Source organism: Carcharodon carcharias, chromosome 33 (genome assembly GCF_017639515.1).
Source record: "Carcharodon carcharias isolate sCarCar2 chromosome 33, sCarCar2.pri, whole genome shotgun sequence".
Lineage (NCBI taxonomy): Eukaryota > Metazoa > Chordata > Chondrichthyes > Lamniformes > Lamnidae > Carcharodon > Carcharodon carcharias.
The window spans coordinates 15,125,734-15,142,437 of NC_054499.1; the positions used below are offsets into that span (position 1 = coordinate 15,125,734).

The following is a 16,704-nucleotide window of genomic DNA, read 5'->3' on the forward strand; positions in this document are numbered from 1 at the left end:
GTCCACCACGTTCCTCTCTGACGGCAGGAGGAATCCAACGTAGGGCTTGCCCATCGTGGTGGCTTTCCAAAAAAACCCAAAAAATTCCTTTTAACATCCCCACTCCCTTCGAGCTCGCCCTGCAAGAGGAGAAGCGAGTGGCTCGTTTCCCTGCCCGCAGGACTTCAGCTCCGGGAGACTTGTGGGATCTTCCTGTGCACCTGTTAGCTGCCGTGCTTCCTCCTCTCATCAGTGCGCTCCCAAAAAGTACTCCGCTGGGTGTGAAAGCCGCTCGGGGTGCCCGGTTCTTTCATTGCTGTCATTGTTTGAAGCTCTGAGTAATTATTTATTTTAGAATGGAGCACAAGTGTTTCCTGTGGGTCCTTAAAATTGGTGGCCTTAATCAGCTAATACTCAGGGAGTAGAAATAGCCAAACCATAAGCATGATTAAAGTTACAATCAGGCCGCGGGGGCTGGGGGGTTGGTGGTGGAGGGAAGAATTAAATGTTTAAGAGCACTTCTCTTTTAAAATACTTCCCAGCCTGTCTGTCCCCCCCGCCCCCCGCCCAACCTTTGTCCATCTGCTGTTGAAGCCCCACGCCCTACGCTTTTGTTACCTCCTAGATGCGACCCTTCCAGCACCCTCCCTAAGCTTCATCTCTACTGCCTGTGCCCTTTTATTTACACCGAGTCCCATTCATGTGTTGTCGCCGCCTCCCCCACCTCCACCCCCACCCAGTCCGTGCGGGCTGACCCACCGTGGCTCTCGGTGCCTCCGTGTTAAAACTCTCACCCCCTGTGTTCAAATCCCTCCGTGGGCCTTGCCCTCTCCCCGTCTCTGTAACCACCTCCAGCCCCACAGCCCACGCGAGACTGCTGTGCTCCTTCACTTCCGGCCGTTCGAGCATCCCTGATTTTTATTACTACCCCCCCCACCCCCACTCCCCACACCTGCGCCTCCGGCTGCCTGTGCCCCGAGCTGCACCCCCTGCTGCCGAGTTCCCCTCCCTCAGCCTCTCTGCCTCTCCCTTTTGCGACGCTGCTTAAAACCGACCGATTTGACTAAGCTTTCGGACACCCGCTGGCCGCCGATTTCTGCTCCAAAACCTTTCCACTGTTGCCCCGGCCGTGTGGGACCGCGCCTGCCTAACGTGATCTGCGTCCATCCTGCTATAGCCAGAGAATCACTTGCCGGTGGTTCCTGTACTCACTGCTGCTCATTGCCTCTGCCTTTGGTGGCCACCACCCTCCTGGCCCCCAAGACTATACCCTGGATCCCCTCGTCTACATGCTGCCTTCACCCCCCCCCCCCCCCCCCCCCACCCACCCACCCCCACCAGCAACTTTCTGAGGCTGAACTGCACTCTTCGCGACCTCCGGTGTTATATTTGACCCCCCCCCCCCCCCCCCCCCCCCCCCCCCACCGCCGAGCTGAGTTACCCTCTCCCGAAGGAAGTCCGCAAACTAAATTACTAGAATGATAGCAGAACGGAGAAATTAGCAAAAGATTGAACAGGTTTTTTTTTGTTTCAATCATTCGTGGGATGTGGCGCGGCGCTGGCTAAGCCAGTACTTATTGCCCATCCCTAATTGCCCTTGTTCAGAGGGGGCATTTAAGAGTCAATCACATTTGCTGTGTGGGTGTTGAGTCACATGTGGGCCAGACCGGGTAAGGATGGCAGATTTCCTTCCCTGAAGGGGGCATTAGTGAACCAGATGGGGTCTTTACAACGATCGACAAGGGTTTCATGGTCACCGTTAGACTTTTAATTCCAGATCTCTATTGAATTTAAATTCCGCCATCTGCCGTGGTGGGATTCGAACTCGGGTCCCCCCAGAGCATTACCCTGGGTGTCTGTAATACTAGTCCAGTGACAATACCACTGTGCCGTCACCTCCCCTTGGGGGCTCTTTCCCCGAGAAAAGTCTAGGCAGATGACCTGATGGAGGCCTTTAAGATGATGACAGGATTTTAACATGGCGGACGTAGAGAAGAGGCTTCCACTTGGGGCGGTGTGGGGGGGGGGGGGGGTGGAGGGGAATCAGAATGAGGGCTCGAATCTTGGAAGGTTCTCAGCATCCTCCCCTGCCGAGCCCACTCCGAACCTGACGCTTCCATAACCTCGCGCCTCGTTCTTAACTCTGCAACCGGAGTTTCAACGCTTCTTCGCAAGACGACACCTTCGTCTCAGGGAGCAGCCCGGCAAACCTTCTCTGCATTTCCTCCGTTGCAGGTTTATATCTCTCCTTAGGCAAGGAGACCAAAACGATGCACGCTACCCCAGGGGGGAGACTTTAACGGCCTCCCGCTGGCAGGTTTGCAGGGGGTGGGGGGGTTGCGGAAGGCCTGTTTAGTTTCCATGGGTGCCCTGCTGCCCATTCCCAACCTTGGAGGGTGGGGGGGGTGTGGGCGAGTGGGGCCTAAGGTAGCCTCACAGCCCTCGCCCCAGTTGAGATCCTTAAGTGGCCAACCGGTTGCCACTTGAGGCAAGCTGCTCCCTGCCTGGCCGTTTTTTAGGCCGGCAGCAGGAGCTCAGGGAAGGGAGGGAGCTCAGCAGGGTCAGCCTGCTTACGACCTTGGGCAGAAAGGGGGTTGGGAGGTCTCTCGCTCCATGGGCCCCCGCTTTCCTGATTGGGGCTCTCCCTGCCCCAAGGCCTGCTCCCACCCTACTGCCACTGATGCCCACTCCCCCACCCCCACCCCAGCACCCCCCCCCCCCTCGCCTACGTCCTGGGTTTGTGGCATTCTGCTTTTGGTGTAGTCCCGGCCATGACAACCGCTCCCGGGGGCGCTGCTGGGTCTTCCGCCTTCTCAGGCAGCCCCTTGGGGTCGAGGATGACTCGCTCCCGCTCTGGCTCAATGGGTTCTGGGGTGCCTGATAAGTCCACGGGGCGACGTGCAGACTCTGCCACATGCGGGGTGGGTGCCGCTGGAGGATCGGGTAGACGGGGTCGTTTGGAGGTCCTTGCGCTCCCTACGACACCCTCGAACTCACCTCCGATCGTCCCCGATGAGGTGTCCTGATGTATTCCGAGGCTTCCCAAGCGAATCTCCTCCATTTTGGTCGGACACGAGCCAGGGCCTCCCATGAGTCAGCGTTGGGGGTGGGGGACGTTTGACCTCTGCGGGGGCGCCTTCGAGGAGGACAACGCTAAAACATTCCCGCCATCCTCCTCCGGAATCCCCTGCCGGGAGCAGCTGCTCTGGGAGCCTGGCGTCAGGCGTGCGAACGCCGTGTCCCACCCAGTGGAGGTGGCTTTCCGTCGTTAGGCGCCTCTTATGCTGGGCGAGTTGACTTGGCGGGAGGCGCTGGTGTCGGGGCTGCCTCCTTTCCCTCCGGATTTGGAGGACCCTGCACAAGCGCTGCTGGTGGGACTTCTCCGGCGCTTTGAGGTGCCTGCTGCAGGTTGTCCAAGTCTCCGAAACTTGTAGGAGCGCGGGGATTCATCGTTGCCGGGTAAACAGTGACGACCCGTCCTCAAACACCCTTCTCGCTGCCCGTCTTCCCCTGCCTCCCAGACCTGGCACTGATTTTAGGGGAGGCCCTAGGGTGATCCCCCTCCCCCTGTTTGAGGCCCTCAAGTGGCCAATTAATGGCCAAGTTGCTTCCTGCTGGCCTGCTAATTTTAGGTCAGTGGGAAGAGGTCAGTGACAAGGGAGTCGGGGGGGGCAGTGGGGGTTGGGTTGGGGGAGTGGACGGTGAGGTGGGGGGGCTGGGTGGGGGGGAAGAGCCTGCTGGGTCCTCGGGCAGGAAGCTGAGGGTCGGCACCTCCCTCGTGGGGCCCACTTTTCTTGATCTGGGGCATTCCCAACGTCTGCTGCGTGTTTTCCCCCCACCCCACTGCCCTCGGGTCGCCACCTCTTATGGCCGTGCTGAGAGACCGCCCCCCCCCCCCCCCCAAACTTACATCTCTGTCCCCACCCCACAACCCCCTGGATCTGCTCCTGCCCACCGCCTGCAAAACCCCCCCCTCCCTCCCCACCCCCAAAGGCACCCAGCACCTTGTTCTATGGTCTCGGCGCATCTCAGTAGCAGCAAATCCTGAGACGAGGGAGTGATGGCTCTCGGGAGTGGGACTCCCCACATCCCTGCACAGAGCTGTGGGAGCAGCCATCAGGAGCAGGGGTGTGTTTGCTGCTAACCCCCTCCTTCCCTTGTAATCCCCTCCTTCCCTTGTAATCCCCTCCTTCCCTTGTAATCCCCTCCTTCCCTTGTAATCCCCTCCTTCCCTTGTAATCCCCCCCTTCCCTTGTAATCCCCCCCTTCCCTTGTAACCCCCTCCTTCCCTTGTAATCCCTCCTTCCCTTGTAATCCCCCCTTCCCTTGTAATCCCCCCTTCCCTTGTAATCCCCCCTTCCCTTGTAATCCCCCCTTCCCTTGTGCTCCCCCCCTTCCCTTGTGCTCCCCCCCTTCCCTTGTGCTCCCCCCCTTCCCTTGTGCTCCCCCCCTTCCCTTGTGCTCCCCCCCTTCCCTTGTGCTCCCCCCCTTCCCTTGTGCTCCCCCCCTTCCCTTGTGCTCCCCCCCTTCCCTTGTGCTCCCCCCTTCCCTTGTGCTCCCCCCTTCCCTTGTGCTCCCCCCCTTCCCTTGTGCTCCCCCCCTTCCCTTGTAATCCCCCCCTTCCCTTGTAATCCCCCCCTTCCCTTGTAATCCCCCCCTTCCCTTGTGCTCCCCCCCTTCCCTTGTAATCCCCCCCTTCCCTTGTGCTCCCCCCTTCCCTTGTGCTCCCCCCTTCCCTTGTGCTCCCCCCTTCCCTTGTGCTCCCCCTCTTTCCTTGTGCTCCCCCTCTTTCCTTGTGCTCCCCCCCTTCCCTTGTGCTCCCCCCCTTCCCTTGTAATCCCCCCCTTCCCTTGTAATCCCCCCCTTCCCTTGTAATCCCCCCCTTCCCTTGTAATCCCCCCCTTCCCTTGTAATCCCCCCCTTCCCTTGTAATCCCCCCCTTCCCTTGTAATCCCCCCCTTCCCTTGTAATCCCCCCCTTCCCTTGTAATCCCCCCCTTCCCTTGTAATCCCCCCCTTCCCTTGTAATCCCCCCCTTCCCTTGTAATCCCCCCCTTCCCTTGTAATCCCCCCCTTCCCTTGTAATCCCCCCCTTCCCTTATGCTCCCCCCTCCCTTATGCTCCCCCTTCCCTTATGCCCCCCCCCCCTTGTAATAAAGGCCCGACTTTCCACTTGCCTCCCTAACCACTTGCTGTACCTGCACGCAGACATTTCCTGATTCATGCACCAGGACACCCAGATCCCTCTGTACTGCCGCATTCTGAAAACATAGGAGCAGAAATTAGGCCATTCGGCCCATCGAGGCTGCTCCGCCATTCAATCATGGCTGATAAGTTTCTCAACCCCATTCTCCCACCTTCTCCCCGTAACCTTTGATCCCCCTGACCAATCAAGAACCTATCTATGTCCCTGCGAAGCACCTCGAGGGCATTTTGCAATGTTAGGGGTGCTACATAAATGCAGGTTGTTGTTGTTTTAGTATTTGGGCCTGTCATTGAAGTTGCCATGGCAATGCTGACTTGCTAACATTCCTATCTCTTTTTTTTGTGTTTTTGTTTTATAGCTAAATCCCCCCTCTTCAGTTGGGACGGGCGCCTGCGTCGAATAGCCTGAGCCGAGGGAGCGTTCCCGAGGAGACCCCGGCCCAGGATGCCTCCTCGCCCGTCCTCGGGGGAGCTATGGGGCCTCCACTTGATGCCCCCCCGCATCCTGGTGGACTGCTGCCTGCCCAACGGGATGATCGTCACGCTGGAGTGCCTGCGGGAGGCCACGCTCATCAGCATCAAGCACGAGCTTTTCCGGGAATCCCGCAAGTATCCGCTTTTCCACCTCCTGCAGGTCAGTCGCTGGGGTCGGGGTTGGGGTTGGGGGGTGTTGTGTGTGGGGTGGGAGTGGGGGCTTGAGGGGGGGCGTGGTGGTGGGATGAGTGGTGGGGTGGGGGGTGTGATGGGTGGGGTGGGGGAGGGGGTGGGGTGGGGGGTGCGTGGTGGGGTGGGAGGTGGGTGGGGTGGGGGGTGCGATGGGGGTGGGGTGGGTGGTCTGGTGGGGGGTGGGGTGGGTGGTGGGATGGGGGTAGGTGGTCATCGTCGAATCCTGGACGCCCAGTTGCTTGTGAAGGGCAATGCCACATCCATCCTCCCACTCTCGTGTGTTGATTCAATAGTAGATGACGGCCTGGCTCAGTGGGTGTCGCCTCTGAGCCGGGAAGGTCGTGGGTTCGAGCCCCACTGCAGAGACTCCAACCCATAGTCCAGCCGAAGTGCCCCCCACCCCCCGCCAGTGAAGTAGGGCAGCCCAGTCGGAAGTGCCCAACTTCAGACATGACGTTAAACAACAGGTCCCAGCTGCTCCCTCGGGTGGGCACAGAAAGATCCCGTGACGCTGCAGAAGAGCTGTTGGGAGGGGCGTGGAATTGGGGGTGGGTGGTATCAATAGAAGTGACCGTGAGAAGCTACTGGGACACTTGTCAAAGCCCGTCTGGTTCGCTGAAGTCCTGTGGGGAAGGGAATCTGCCATCCTTTCCCAGTCCGGGCCTGTATGTGACTCCAGTCCAACACCGATGTGGTTGACTCTTAACTGCCCTTTGAATCAGGCCTGGTGAGATACCTCACTGGTAGCAGTTTTGAAACAGAGGTTCGGGGGGGGGCGCGGTCCAACAACACCACCACCTCATGGCCGCTAGGAGCAGGTAATAAAGCCAAAGGTGGCCTTTGATCAGCTGACTAGGAGCTGCCAGGTCACCCATCACCCATCACCCATTCCCCCACCCACCCCCAATCTCTCCCGTACCGCTGTACGTCACCATACAAACATGCGTTCCCCTGCAGGATGAATCCTCGTACATCTTTGTGGGAGTGACCCAGGAGGCGGAGAGGGAAGAGTTCTACGACGAGACCAGGAGGCTGTGTGACCTGAGACTGTTCCAGCCGCTCCTTAAAGTGATTGAACCAGTGGGCAACAGAGAGGAGAAAATCCTCAACCGAGAGATAGGTGAGTGTACACGCCGCACTGTCCCCCTACCTGGAAACCGCGCTGTGTAGAATTAGGTGGAATTTACAACCCAAAACAGGCCATTTGGCCCATCGGCTCCATGCTGGTGTTTCTGCTCCATGCGAGCCTCCTCCCATCCCCTCTTCATCTCACCCCACCCCCATGCTCTTTTATCCCTTTCTCTCTCATGTGTTTATCCAGCTTCCCCCCCACCCCTTAAGTGTATCTATATTATTCACCTCAGCCACTCCCTGTGGGAGCGAGTTCCACATTCTCACCACTCGCTCTCTCTCTCTCTGGGGGAAGAAGTTTCTCCTGAATTCCCCATTTGGATTTATTGGTGACTGCCTTATCGCTATGGCCCCTGGTTCTGGTATCTCCCTCACCTTGAAACATCATCTCTGCGTCTACCCTATCACATCCTTTCATCATTTTAAACACCTCCACCCGGTCGCCCCTCGATCTTTTTGATAGGAAAGGGTCCCAGCCTGTTTAATCTTCCCTGATAGGTGTGACCTTTTAAGTCCTGGTATCATCCACGTAAAATTAGTTCTCGTAGAATTTAATAATGATTATTTCGTTGCAGTCTTTGCTCGCGTGTGTGCGTGTGTGTGTATATGTGCGTGTGTGTGTATATGTGCGTGCGTATGTACTTCAATGGATCTGTCAACACATTTTGGGTAAACTAATGTCCACTTTTGTTTCTAGTGCCGATTCCCCTGGGGTAATGCCTCCATTAACAGAGCACAGAGTGAGGGATATAGTTGGGACTAGTTCCACCAAGTTTATGGTGGAGTTTTTCCTTAAATTACTGAGAGTGGGAGTAGGCAACGTATATTAAATTGATTAATTAAATTCAGTTAAACAACTCACTGGAGGACTCCTGAGGTGACTGCCCTTGACATCCAAGGCCGCGTTTGACCGAGAGTGACCGAGGGGGACAGTGGGATTATTGTAGGATTGTTCTTATTGAAGTCTTGGCACAGAGTCAGTGGATCAAGTGAACTACTGCTGTGCAGGAAATCTCTGAGTGGATGAATCACTGGGGGTGATTGAATGAGCTTGAGTCGGGGACGTGTTCAGGCAGGCAATGCCCTGACAATTAAATGGATGGTTGGATAATCAGAGGCCGTGGATACCCTCCCCCCACCGTCCCCACCCTTGTCCCCCCACTGTCATTCTATGAAAATAACAGACAGTGTGCAAAGGAGGTTTCAAATCCTACCCATCCTTGAAATATTGGAGGAGGGTGGAAGGGGGTGGGCATATATGGAGCTGAGCGTGATGGTGGTCTTGGTCGAATAGCCAGTATCATCGGGTGGTGTACTGTCGGGTGGTTGATAGCGTTCAACTTCCTGCCTTCTCTGGCTCACATGTTTCGAGTGAGCACGGGATTTGAGGGAGTGCTGCCCGGTTGCAGGTGCCGTGTTCCGGCTGAGATGTTTAACCAAGGTCCCATCTGCCGTCTTGGGTTGTTGACCCAACATGCAAATAAGGAGCAGGACGAGGCCATTCATCCCCTCGAGCCCTGCTCTGCCATTTAATAAGATCATGGCTGATCTGACAGTAACCTGAAATCTGTAGCCCAACCACCCCGGATAACCTATCACCCCCCACTTGCTTACCAAGAATCTATCCACCTCTGCCTTAAAGATATTCAATGACTCTGCTTCCACTTGACCTTTGAGGAAGAGAGTTCCAAAGACTCATGACCTTCTGAGTGAAAAAGTTTCGTTTCATCTCTGGCTTAAATGGGCGACCCCTTATTTTTAAACAGCAACCCCTAGTCCTAGATTCTCCCACAAGAGGAAACATCCCCTCCACATCCACCTTGTCAAGACCCCTCAGGATCTTATATGCTTCAATCAAGTCACCTCTTACTCCTCTAAGCTCTGAATACAAGCCTAGTCCGTCCAGCCTTTCCTCCATAAGACAACCCATCCGTTCCAGGTATTCGTCTGGTAAACCGGTGCAGACTCGATGGGCTGAAGGGCCTCTTCTGCACTGAGAGACTCTGTGAACCTTCTCTGAACTGCTTAGCCAATGCATTTACATCCATCCTTAAATAAGGTGACTGTATGCAGTGCTCCAAATGTGGTCTCACCAGTGCCCTGTACAACTGAAGCATAACCTCCCTTCTTTTGTATTCAATTCCCCTCTCAATAAATGATAACATTCTATTAGCTTTCCTAATTTACCTGCTGTACCTGCATACTAACCTTTTGTGATCCATGCACTAGGGCACCCAGATCCCTCTACACCTCAGAGCTCTGCAACCTCTCACCATTTAGATAATAAGCTTCTCTTTTATTCCTCCTGCCAAAATGAAATGTTTCGCATTTTCCCACATTATGCTCCAATGGTGCTATTTGAAGAAGTGCAGAGTGGGAGTTCCCCTTGGTGTCCTGAGGCCAATATTTATCCTTCACCCAGCATCAGTAAATCAGATTACCCAGCCGCTTTCTCGTTGCTGCTTGTGGGACCTTGCTGTGCGCAAGTTGATTGCTGTGTTTCGTAATTTAGCGCAGGGACCGTAATTCAAAAGTTTTTTTATTGGCTGTAAAGTGCTTTGGGATGTCCTACGGTTGTGAAAGTCGCTATATAAATGCGAGTGTTTTATTGTTATTTGTTGGTTGAGTGCAGAACAGTATTAATGTAAGTGTAGTGCTTCAAGTAACCGTATCGGGAAAGGGCAGCTTTTCAGTTTCTCAATCATTTGCCTTTTCTGGAGAACTGTTCAAAACCATGTTTCTTATGAACTATACCTTGCCTACATCAAAGGCACATGTCATCGATAATGACACATCTGTTCTCAAACCCTTTGAAGACAGTCCATTCATGTCGGAGTTACTTAACTCGAACAGGACTTCCTAAACTAACTGTTGTTAACTGCTTTGAAGAACAGGTTTTATTAACTGGTATCTCTCTCTATCCTAGTTCATGGGCCCCTTTACTCTATTCCCTAAAGTTAGACCTTGCTGTCACTTATTTCCTTGCATGAGCGCTTTTTGTATCAGAATATAAGTATCGTCTCCCCTCATAGCATTTAGTCATCTTGTTTACTTTGGAGTGTCTGTTGCTCCAAGATACAAAGACATTTGCCTGTAAATCCTTAACTCCCAAACATGCCGAGGGTGTGTCGTTGCCCCAGTGCAATGTTAGTTCTTCACCAAGCGCATAACAAACATGCCCCAAGCCAGAGCCATTGTGGGGAGAAAGCTGATGGGAGGGGAGAGCATGATGTAAGAAACCACCCCGTAACTGTGCATTTCCCTTGACTCCAGGATTCGCGATCGGAATGCCAATCTGTGAGTTCGAGCTGGTGAAGGACTCCGAGGTTCAGGATTTCCGGCGCAACATCCTGAGCGTCTGCAAGGAGGCCGTGGAGCTGCGAGACGCCAACGGCCCCCAGAGCCAGTCCCTGTACGTCTACCCCCCCAACGTGGAATCCACAGCGGACCTGCCCAAGCACATCTACAACAAGCTGGATAAAGGTGAACTGGGCCGGTGGGAGGTGGGGGGGGATATGTGACTCACCTGAGAAAGCCCAGCCACATAAATGGCGCCCGAGAGCGGGACTGCCTGACTTAATACATCAAACTTGAAGCCACCAAAGGAGGCCATTCAGCCTGGCGTGCCTTGCAGCTCTGGGCCCTGCCAGCCCCCCTCGGGTGGATGTAAAAGTTCCCACAGGACTGTTTTGAAAAAGAGTAGTGGGGAGTTCTCTCTGGTGCCCTGGGCTAATAGTTATCCCTAAACCTTAACTACTTAAAAAAAAAATGCGCAGCCAGATCTTACTGTGTGCAAATTGGCTGTTGCATTTCCTGCATTACAAAAGTGACTGTACTTCAAAAGAAAAGTATTTAATTGGCGGTAAAGCTCTGACGTTGTGAAAGTGCTATTTAAGTGCAAGTCTTTCTTTCTTTGAGGGTGGGGTCTAGGCTATAGGCAAAGCTTTACCATAGTGACAGTGGCTGAAGCTCTGGTAATTAATTTCACTGGGCAGTGAGAGTAGAGGTCTCGTGGCGCAGTGGAAAGTGTCCTGCCTCCGGGACAGAAGCTCCGGGTTCAAGTCCCACTCCAGGACTTGGTGGCCGTGGAAGGTGTGTTAATAACATGGCCCAGCAGGTTGATTAATTGGGCTTGTAAAACCTTCCAAAGAGCGAGAGTGTTTCCTGGTCAGCCATACTGAAGAAGGCAATGGTAAACCACTGCAGTACTTTGCCAAGCATGATTGTGGACTAATCCAGTGGAAGTCCATGGTCGGCAGTGCCCTGTTAGGCTCTGGTATGAGGGAGAGGGTGATGAGAGTTGTTGAACATAGCAGGGTTCCTTTTGAGATTTGTATGCATTCAGTGATTTGGAAGAAATGTGAGGGGTTATGGCATCGATTCAGTGGCCAGTGATGCACATCAGAGAGCGTGGAATACCGGATCCAAAACAGAGCAGGAAATAGAACCCAGAATGTGAGGCAGAAATATATTGACAAAAGGGAAATATTAGCGTGTAGGAGAAGTGCCACTAAGGAGTGAACTGTTTCAGAGAGAGAGAGAGAGAGTGCACTGAGGGAAGATGGACTGAATGAGAATGGAGAGAATTTTTCCATAGATCCGTTGAGCCAAATGGGGAACCGCGGTAGAATGGGACAGTGTGGATAGCTCTTGGAGAATGGGAATAGGAAAGAGGGGCTGAATGGCCTCCTGCACTGCTGTAACAGCCTCTGATCCAGCATCCTAAACAAGTTAAGATTTGAGACAACCTTCACATCTCTGAGATAAAAGCAAAATACTATGGATGCTGAAAACCTGAAATAAAAACAGAAAATGCTGGAGAAACTCAGCAGGTCTGACAACATTGGTGGAGAGAGAAACAGAGTTTGGAGCCTGCATGACTCTTCAGAGCTAGTGAGAAGTAGAAATGTGATGGATTTAAAACTGTTTAAGAGGGGATGGAGCAGGTGGAGCCAAGTAGAAGGTCAGGGATAGGTGGGAGCTCAGGAGAGATTGACAAAAATGTCCTGGGCGCAAGGCAAAGTGAATGTTAATGGTAGTGTTAAAGACTAAAGGAGGTGCTAATAGCGACATAAAGGTTAAGATAGCAGAATGTGTTAATAGTGCTCTGTGAAAGCACAACATAGAAACAAGTGCCAGATGGTCCTGTGGGGTGGGGGGGGGTAAAGGATGAAAACATTTTAAAAAAATAAGAAATAAATAATCTCACCAAGATGGGGAGGGGGGGAGGGGGGGATGTTTCAGGAAGGAACTATCTCTTGGGGGCTCAAGACCCAAATTTATGATTTTGCTCTCCTGACCTGGATGTTTGACTCCACCACCCCCCCCCCGCCAATTTACAGGCCGCATCATCGTAACGATCTGGGTGATCGTCTCGCCAACCAACGACAAGCAGAAATACACGTTGAAGATCCCCCACGATTACATGCCGGAGCAGGTGATCGCTGAGGCCATCCGCAAAAAGACCAGGAGCATGCACCTCTCCCTGGAGCAGCTGAAGCTTTGCGTCCAAGAGTACCAGGGCAAGTACATCCTGAAGGTGTGCGGCTGTGACGAGTACTTGCTGGAGAAGTATCCCATCAGTCAGTACAAGGTGAGCCGCTTGGCGAGGTTGGGGGGGCGGTGCTGGTGTGGGACAGAAAGAGAGGGGCAACTCTGCAATCCTGCTGCCCGCTTGCCAAAGCAGTGCAGCTGCTGTGTTGTACCCCCTCGCACCCCCAAAACTCCTTGGACTGGGCACACAAGATAGCAGAGCCTATTCCAGCGTGCCAGCGGCTGGTCTGGAAGCCAGGATCACATCAGAATTGGGCGGGGGGGGGGCAGGTCGAAGCCCATCCCAAATGCCCCGTCATGAATTTACAGCGAAAGGTTTTAGTAGTTCCTCCCTCCCGAAGCACCCGGCCAAATAAAACGGATAATGCTCCTGTGAATCTCGGGCACCTGAAACCCGCCCCACCCGGCCTCTCGCTCTGGTGCCTGAGGTACTGATTCCAGAACTCAAAAGGCCTTCTCCCATCCCAGGACCCGGCCTCCGGGGAGCCTTTTAGACTCGTTCTTTTTCAGCCGTGGACCACCTGCCAGTCTGATCCTGCCCGCTTCCACTCTCCACCGCTGGGGGAAGAGGGTGGTGTAGTGGGAATGTCGCTGAACCAGCAATCCAGGGGCCCAGGCTAATGCTCTGGGGACACGGGTTCAAATCCCACCACGGCAGCTGGTGGAATTTAAACCCAATTAATGAAATGTGGAATATAAAGCTAGTGTCAGTCATGGTGACCGTGAAACTATTATCATTTTTTTGTTGTAAAAACCCATCGGGTTCACTAATGCCCCTTTTTAGGGAAGGAAATCTGCCAACCTTACCCTGGTCTGGCCTACATGTGACTCCAGACCCACACAGCAATGTGGTTGACTCTTAACTGCCCTCTGAAATGGCCCAGCGAGCCCACTCAGTTCAAGGGGCAATTAGGGATGGGGGCAGCAAATGCTGGCCTTGCCAGTGACGCCCACGTCCCATGAAATAAACTCTTCCGAATTAATGTGAAGCTCTAAATATTCTTGCTACTAAATGTAATAATATGCATTGATATTTTTAATTAAATATTATTGTAAGTAAATTATTAACTCATGCCGTAAGCAAAATATAGACTCTTTCATATTCTAAACGTTAGCATTACCAGAGTCAGATTTATTAAATCACCGAAGGAGGTAACTCAGCCCATTGACCCTACGCCTCCTCTCCGTGGAGCAACCCAGTCAGTCCCACTACCCTGCTCCTCCCCCCGAACCCACCCCGCACCCCCATCCTTGTGAGAGAACATGAGAATACGTTTACTTGGAAGTGTATGTTATAAAAGCCATCACGATAATCTTCCTTTGGGGAAACTAATATTCATCTTAACATCACTAATGTCCTTCAGGGAGGGAAATCTGGCGTCCTTACCCTGGTCTGGCCTACCTGTGACTCCAAACCCACCCAGCAACGTGGTGGACTCTTAAATGCCCACTGAACAAGTGGGATATGCTGAGCAAGAGAAGTTAGGGATGGGCAATAAACGCTGGTCTAGCCAGCGACCCTCATCCCATGAACTAATATATAAAAAAAATTAAACCAAATCAACAGGGACATAAATCTCGCTTGGAAAGCTACAGGGTTGTTGCTCGTGCGTGTGTGGTGACCTGTGTTGTGCACGCAGAAGTTGCTCTAGCTGTGTGACATCACTTGAGTGGCAGGGATGAGGACTCGGGCATGTTCTCTCGTATGAGCTCAGGTGCGGTGTTGTGGGTCACTTTTACCGGCGGACCCTGGTGGATTGCCAGTGGCCTTGCGGACCGCACTCCAAGAGCTGCTGGCCCGGAGAAGATGGTTGTGGCGTGGAGACCCCCTCGGTGGGGACCCCGCTCGGTAAAAGTGAAACCTTTTTTAAAGAGGGGAGCGAGAGCTCGATGGGCGTAGGGCTCGTCCCACTGGCGTTACCAGCCAGGCAGGAGAGAGAAAAATAACAAAAGGTATTTGAGTGGCGGTGGAGGGGGCGGGGTTGCAGGGTGGGAGTGCAGAGTATTAGGGGCAATGGTGGGAACTCCAGCGCATCAGCGTGTGCACCACCCGCGCCACAGGTCAACACCCTCTCGGTGACAGATTTTGGAATTCCGATGGCTTCACAACATGACCATCCGTCCACGCTTGTTCGCCAATGCGCAAAGTTGTTAGATCGTAGGGCGTCAGCATCGGTAACATCAAGGGCAAATGAAACAGAGTTGGCCAGTGACAGAACTCTGATAACAGGCCCCCCATTTATGTCGGTTAGTGATCCGTGTCCTGTGTCTTGCATTGTAAAGTACGCCAAGTGAATGGGGCATGGTACACTGAAGGCTGGACAATGTCTGATACCCTACCAGCACCCATTGCTTCTTGTATCTTATCATATCAAATATTTGGGTCTGTGACGTTCTGGCGGTGTGTGAGAGTTGGGACTGTGACGTTCTGGCGCTGTGTGAGAGTTGGGACTGTGACGTTCTGGTGGTGTGTGACTGTGACGTTCTGGCGTTGTGCGAGAGTTAGGACTGTGACGTTCTGGTGGTGTGTGAGAGTTGGGACTGTGACGTTCTGGTGGTGTGTGACTGTGACGTTCTGGCGTTGTGCGAGAGTTGGGACTGTGACGTTCTGGTGGTGTGTGAGAGTTGGGACTGTGATGTTCTGGTGGTGTGTGACTGTGACGTTCCGGTGGTGTGTGAGAGTTGGGACTGTGACGTTCTGGCGGTGTGTGAAAGTTGGGACTGTGACGTTCTGGCGGTGTGTGAGAGTTGGGACTGTGACATTCTGGCGGTGTGTGAGAGTTGGGACTGTGACATTCTGGCGGTGTGTGAGAGTTGGGACTGTGACGTTCTGGTGGTGTGTGACTGTAACGTTCTGGTGGTGTGTGAGAGTTGGGACTGTGACGTTCTGGTGGTGTGTGACTGACGTTCTGGTGGTGTGTGACTGTGACGTTCTGGTGGTGTGTGACTGTGACGTTCTGGTGGTGTGTGACTGTGACGTTCTGGTGGTGTGTGACTGTGACGTTCTGGTGGTGTGTGACTGTGACGTTCTGGTGGTGTGTGACTGTGACGTTCTGGTGGTGTGTGACTGTGACGTTCTGGTGGTGTGTGACTGTGACGTTCTGGTGGTGTGTGAGAGTTGGGACTGTGACATTCTGGCGGTGTGTGAGAGTTGGGACTGTGACGTTCTGGTGGTGTGTGACTGTGACGTTCTGGTGGTGTGTGAGAGTTGGGACTGTGACGTTCTGGTGGTGTGTGAGAGTTGGGACTGTGACGTTCTGGTGGTGTGTGACTGTGACGTTCTGGTGGTGTGTGACTGTGACGTTCTGGTGGTGTGTGACTGTGACGTTCTGGTGGTGTGTGACTGTGACGTTCTGGCGGTGTGTGAAAGTTGGGACTGTGACGTTCTGGCGGTGTGTGAGAGTTGAGACAGTGACATTCTGGTGGTGTGTGAGAGTTGGGACTGTGACGTTCTGGTGGTGTGTGACTGTGACGTTCTGGTGGTGTGTGAGAGTTGGGACTGTGACGTTCTGGTGGTGTGTGACTGTGACGTTCTGGTGGTGTGTGACTGTGACGTTCTGGTGGTGTGTGACTGTGACGTTCTGGCGGTGTGTGAAAGTTGGGACGTTCTGGCGGTGTGTGAGAGTTGGGACTGTGACATTCTGGCGGTGTGTGAGAGTTGGGACTGTGACGTTCTGGCGGTGTGTGAGAGTTGGGACTGTGACGTTCTGGTGGTGTGTGACTATGACGTTCTGGTGGTGTGTGAGAGTTGGGACTGTGACGTTCTGGTGGTGTGTGACTGTGACGTTCTGGTGGTGTGTGAGAGTTGGGACTGTGACGTTCTGGTGGTGTGTGACTGTGACGTTCTGGCGTTGTGCGAGAGTTGGGACTGTGACGTTCTGGTGGTGTGTGAGAGTTGGGACTGTGACGTTCTGGTGGTGTGTGACTGTGACGTTCTGGTGGTGTGTGAGAGTTGGGACTGTGACGTTCTGGCGGTGTGTGAAAGTTGGGACTGTGACGTTCTGGCGGTGTGTGAGAGTTGGGACTGTGACATTCTGGAGGTGTGTGAGAGTTGGGACTGTGACATTCTGGCGGTGTGTGAGAGTTGGGACTGTGACGTTCTGGTGGTGTGTGACTGTAACGTTCTGGTGGTGTGTGAGAGTTGGGACTGTGACGTTCTGGTGGTGTGTGA

At 53.7% G+C, this 16,704-nt stretch overlaps 1 protein-coding gene across 2 annotated transcripts in view; it reads left to right on the top strand.

The window, feature by feature from the left end:
• LOC121272264 (phosphatidylinositol 4,5-bisphosphate 3-kinase catalytic subunit alpha isoform) overlaps positions 1-16,704 on the top strand; it is a 134,277-nt gene that overhangs the window by 64,165 nt on the left and 53,408 nt on the right. For both annotated transcript variants that reach the window (XM_041178807.1, XM_041178808.1), the window contains exons 2-5: positions 5,543-5,817; positions 6,807-6,969; positions 10,254-10,463; positions 12,323-12,573. In XM_041178807.1, the coding sequence (XP_041034741.1) occupies positions 5,629-5,817; positions 6,807-6,969; positions 10,254-10,463; positions 12,323-12,573 (813 nt within the window). In that variant the 5' untranslated portion in view covers positions 5,543-5,628. The remainder of the gene's footprint in view (positions 1-5,542; positions 5,818-6,806; positions 6,970-10,253; positions 10,464-12,322; positions 12,574-16,704) is intronic.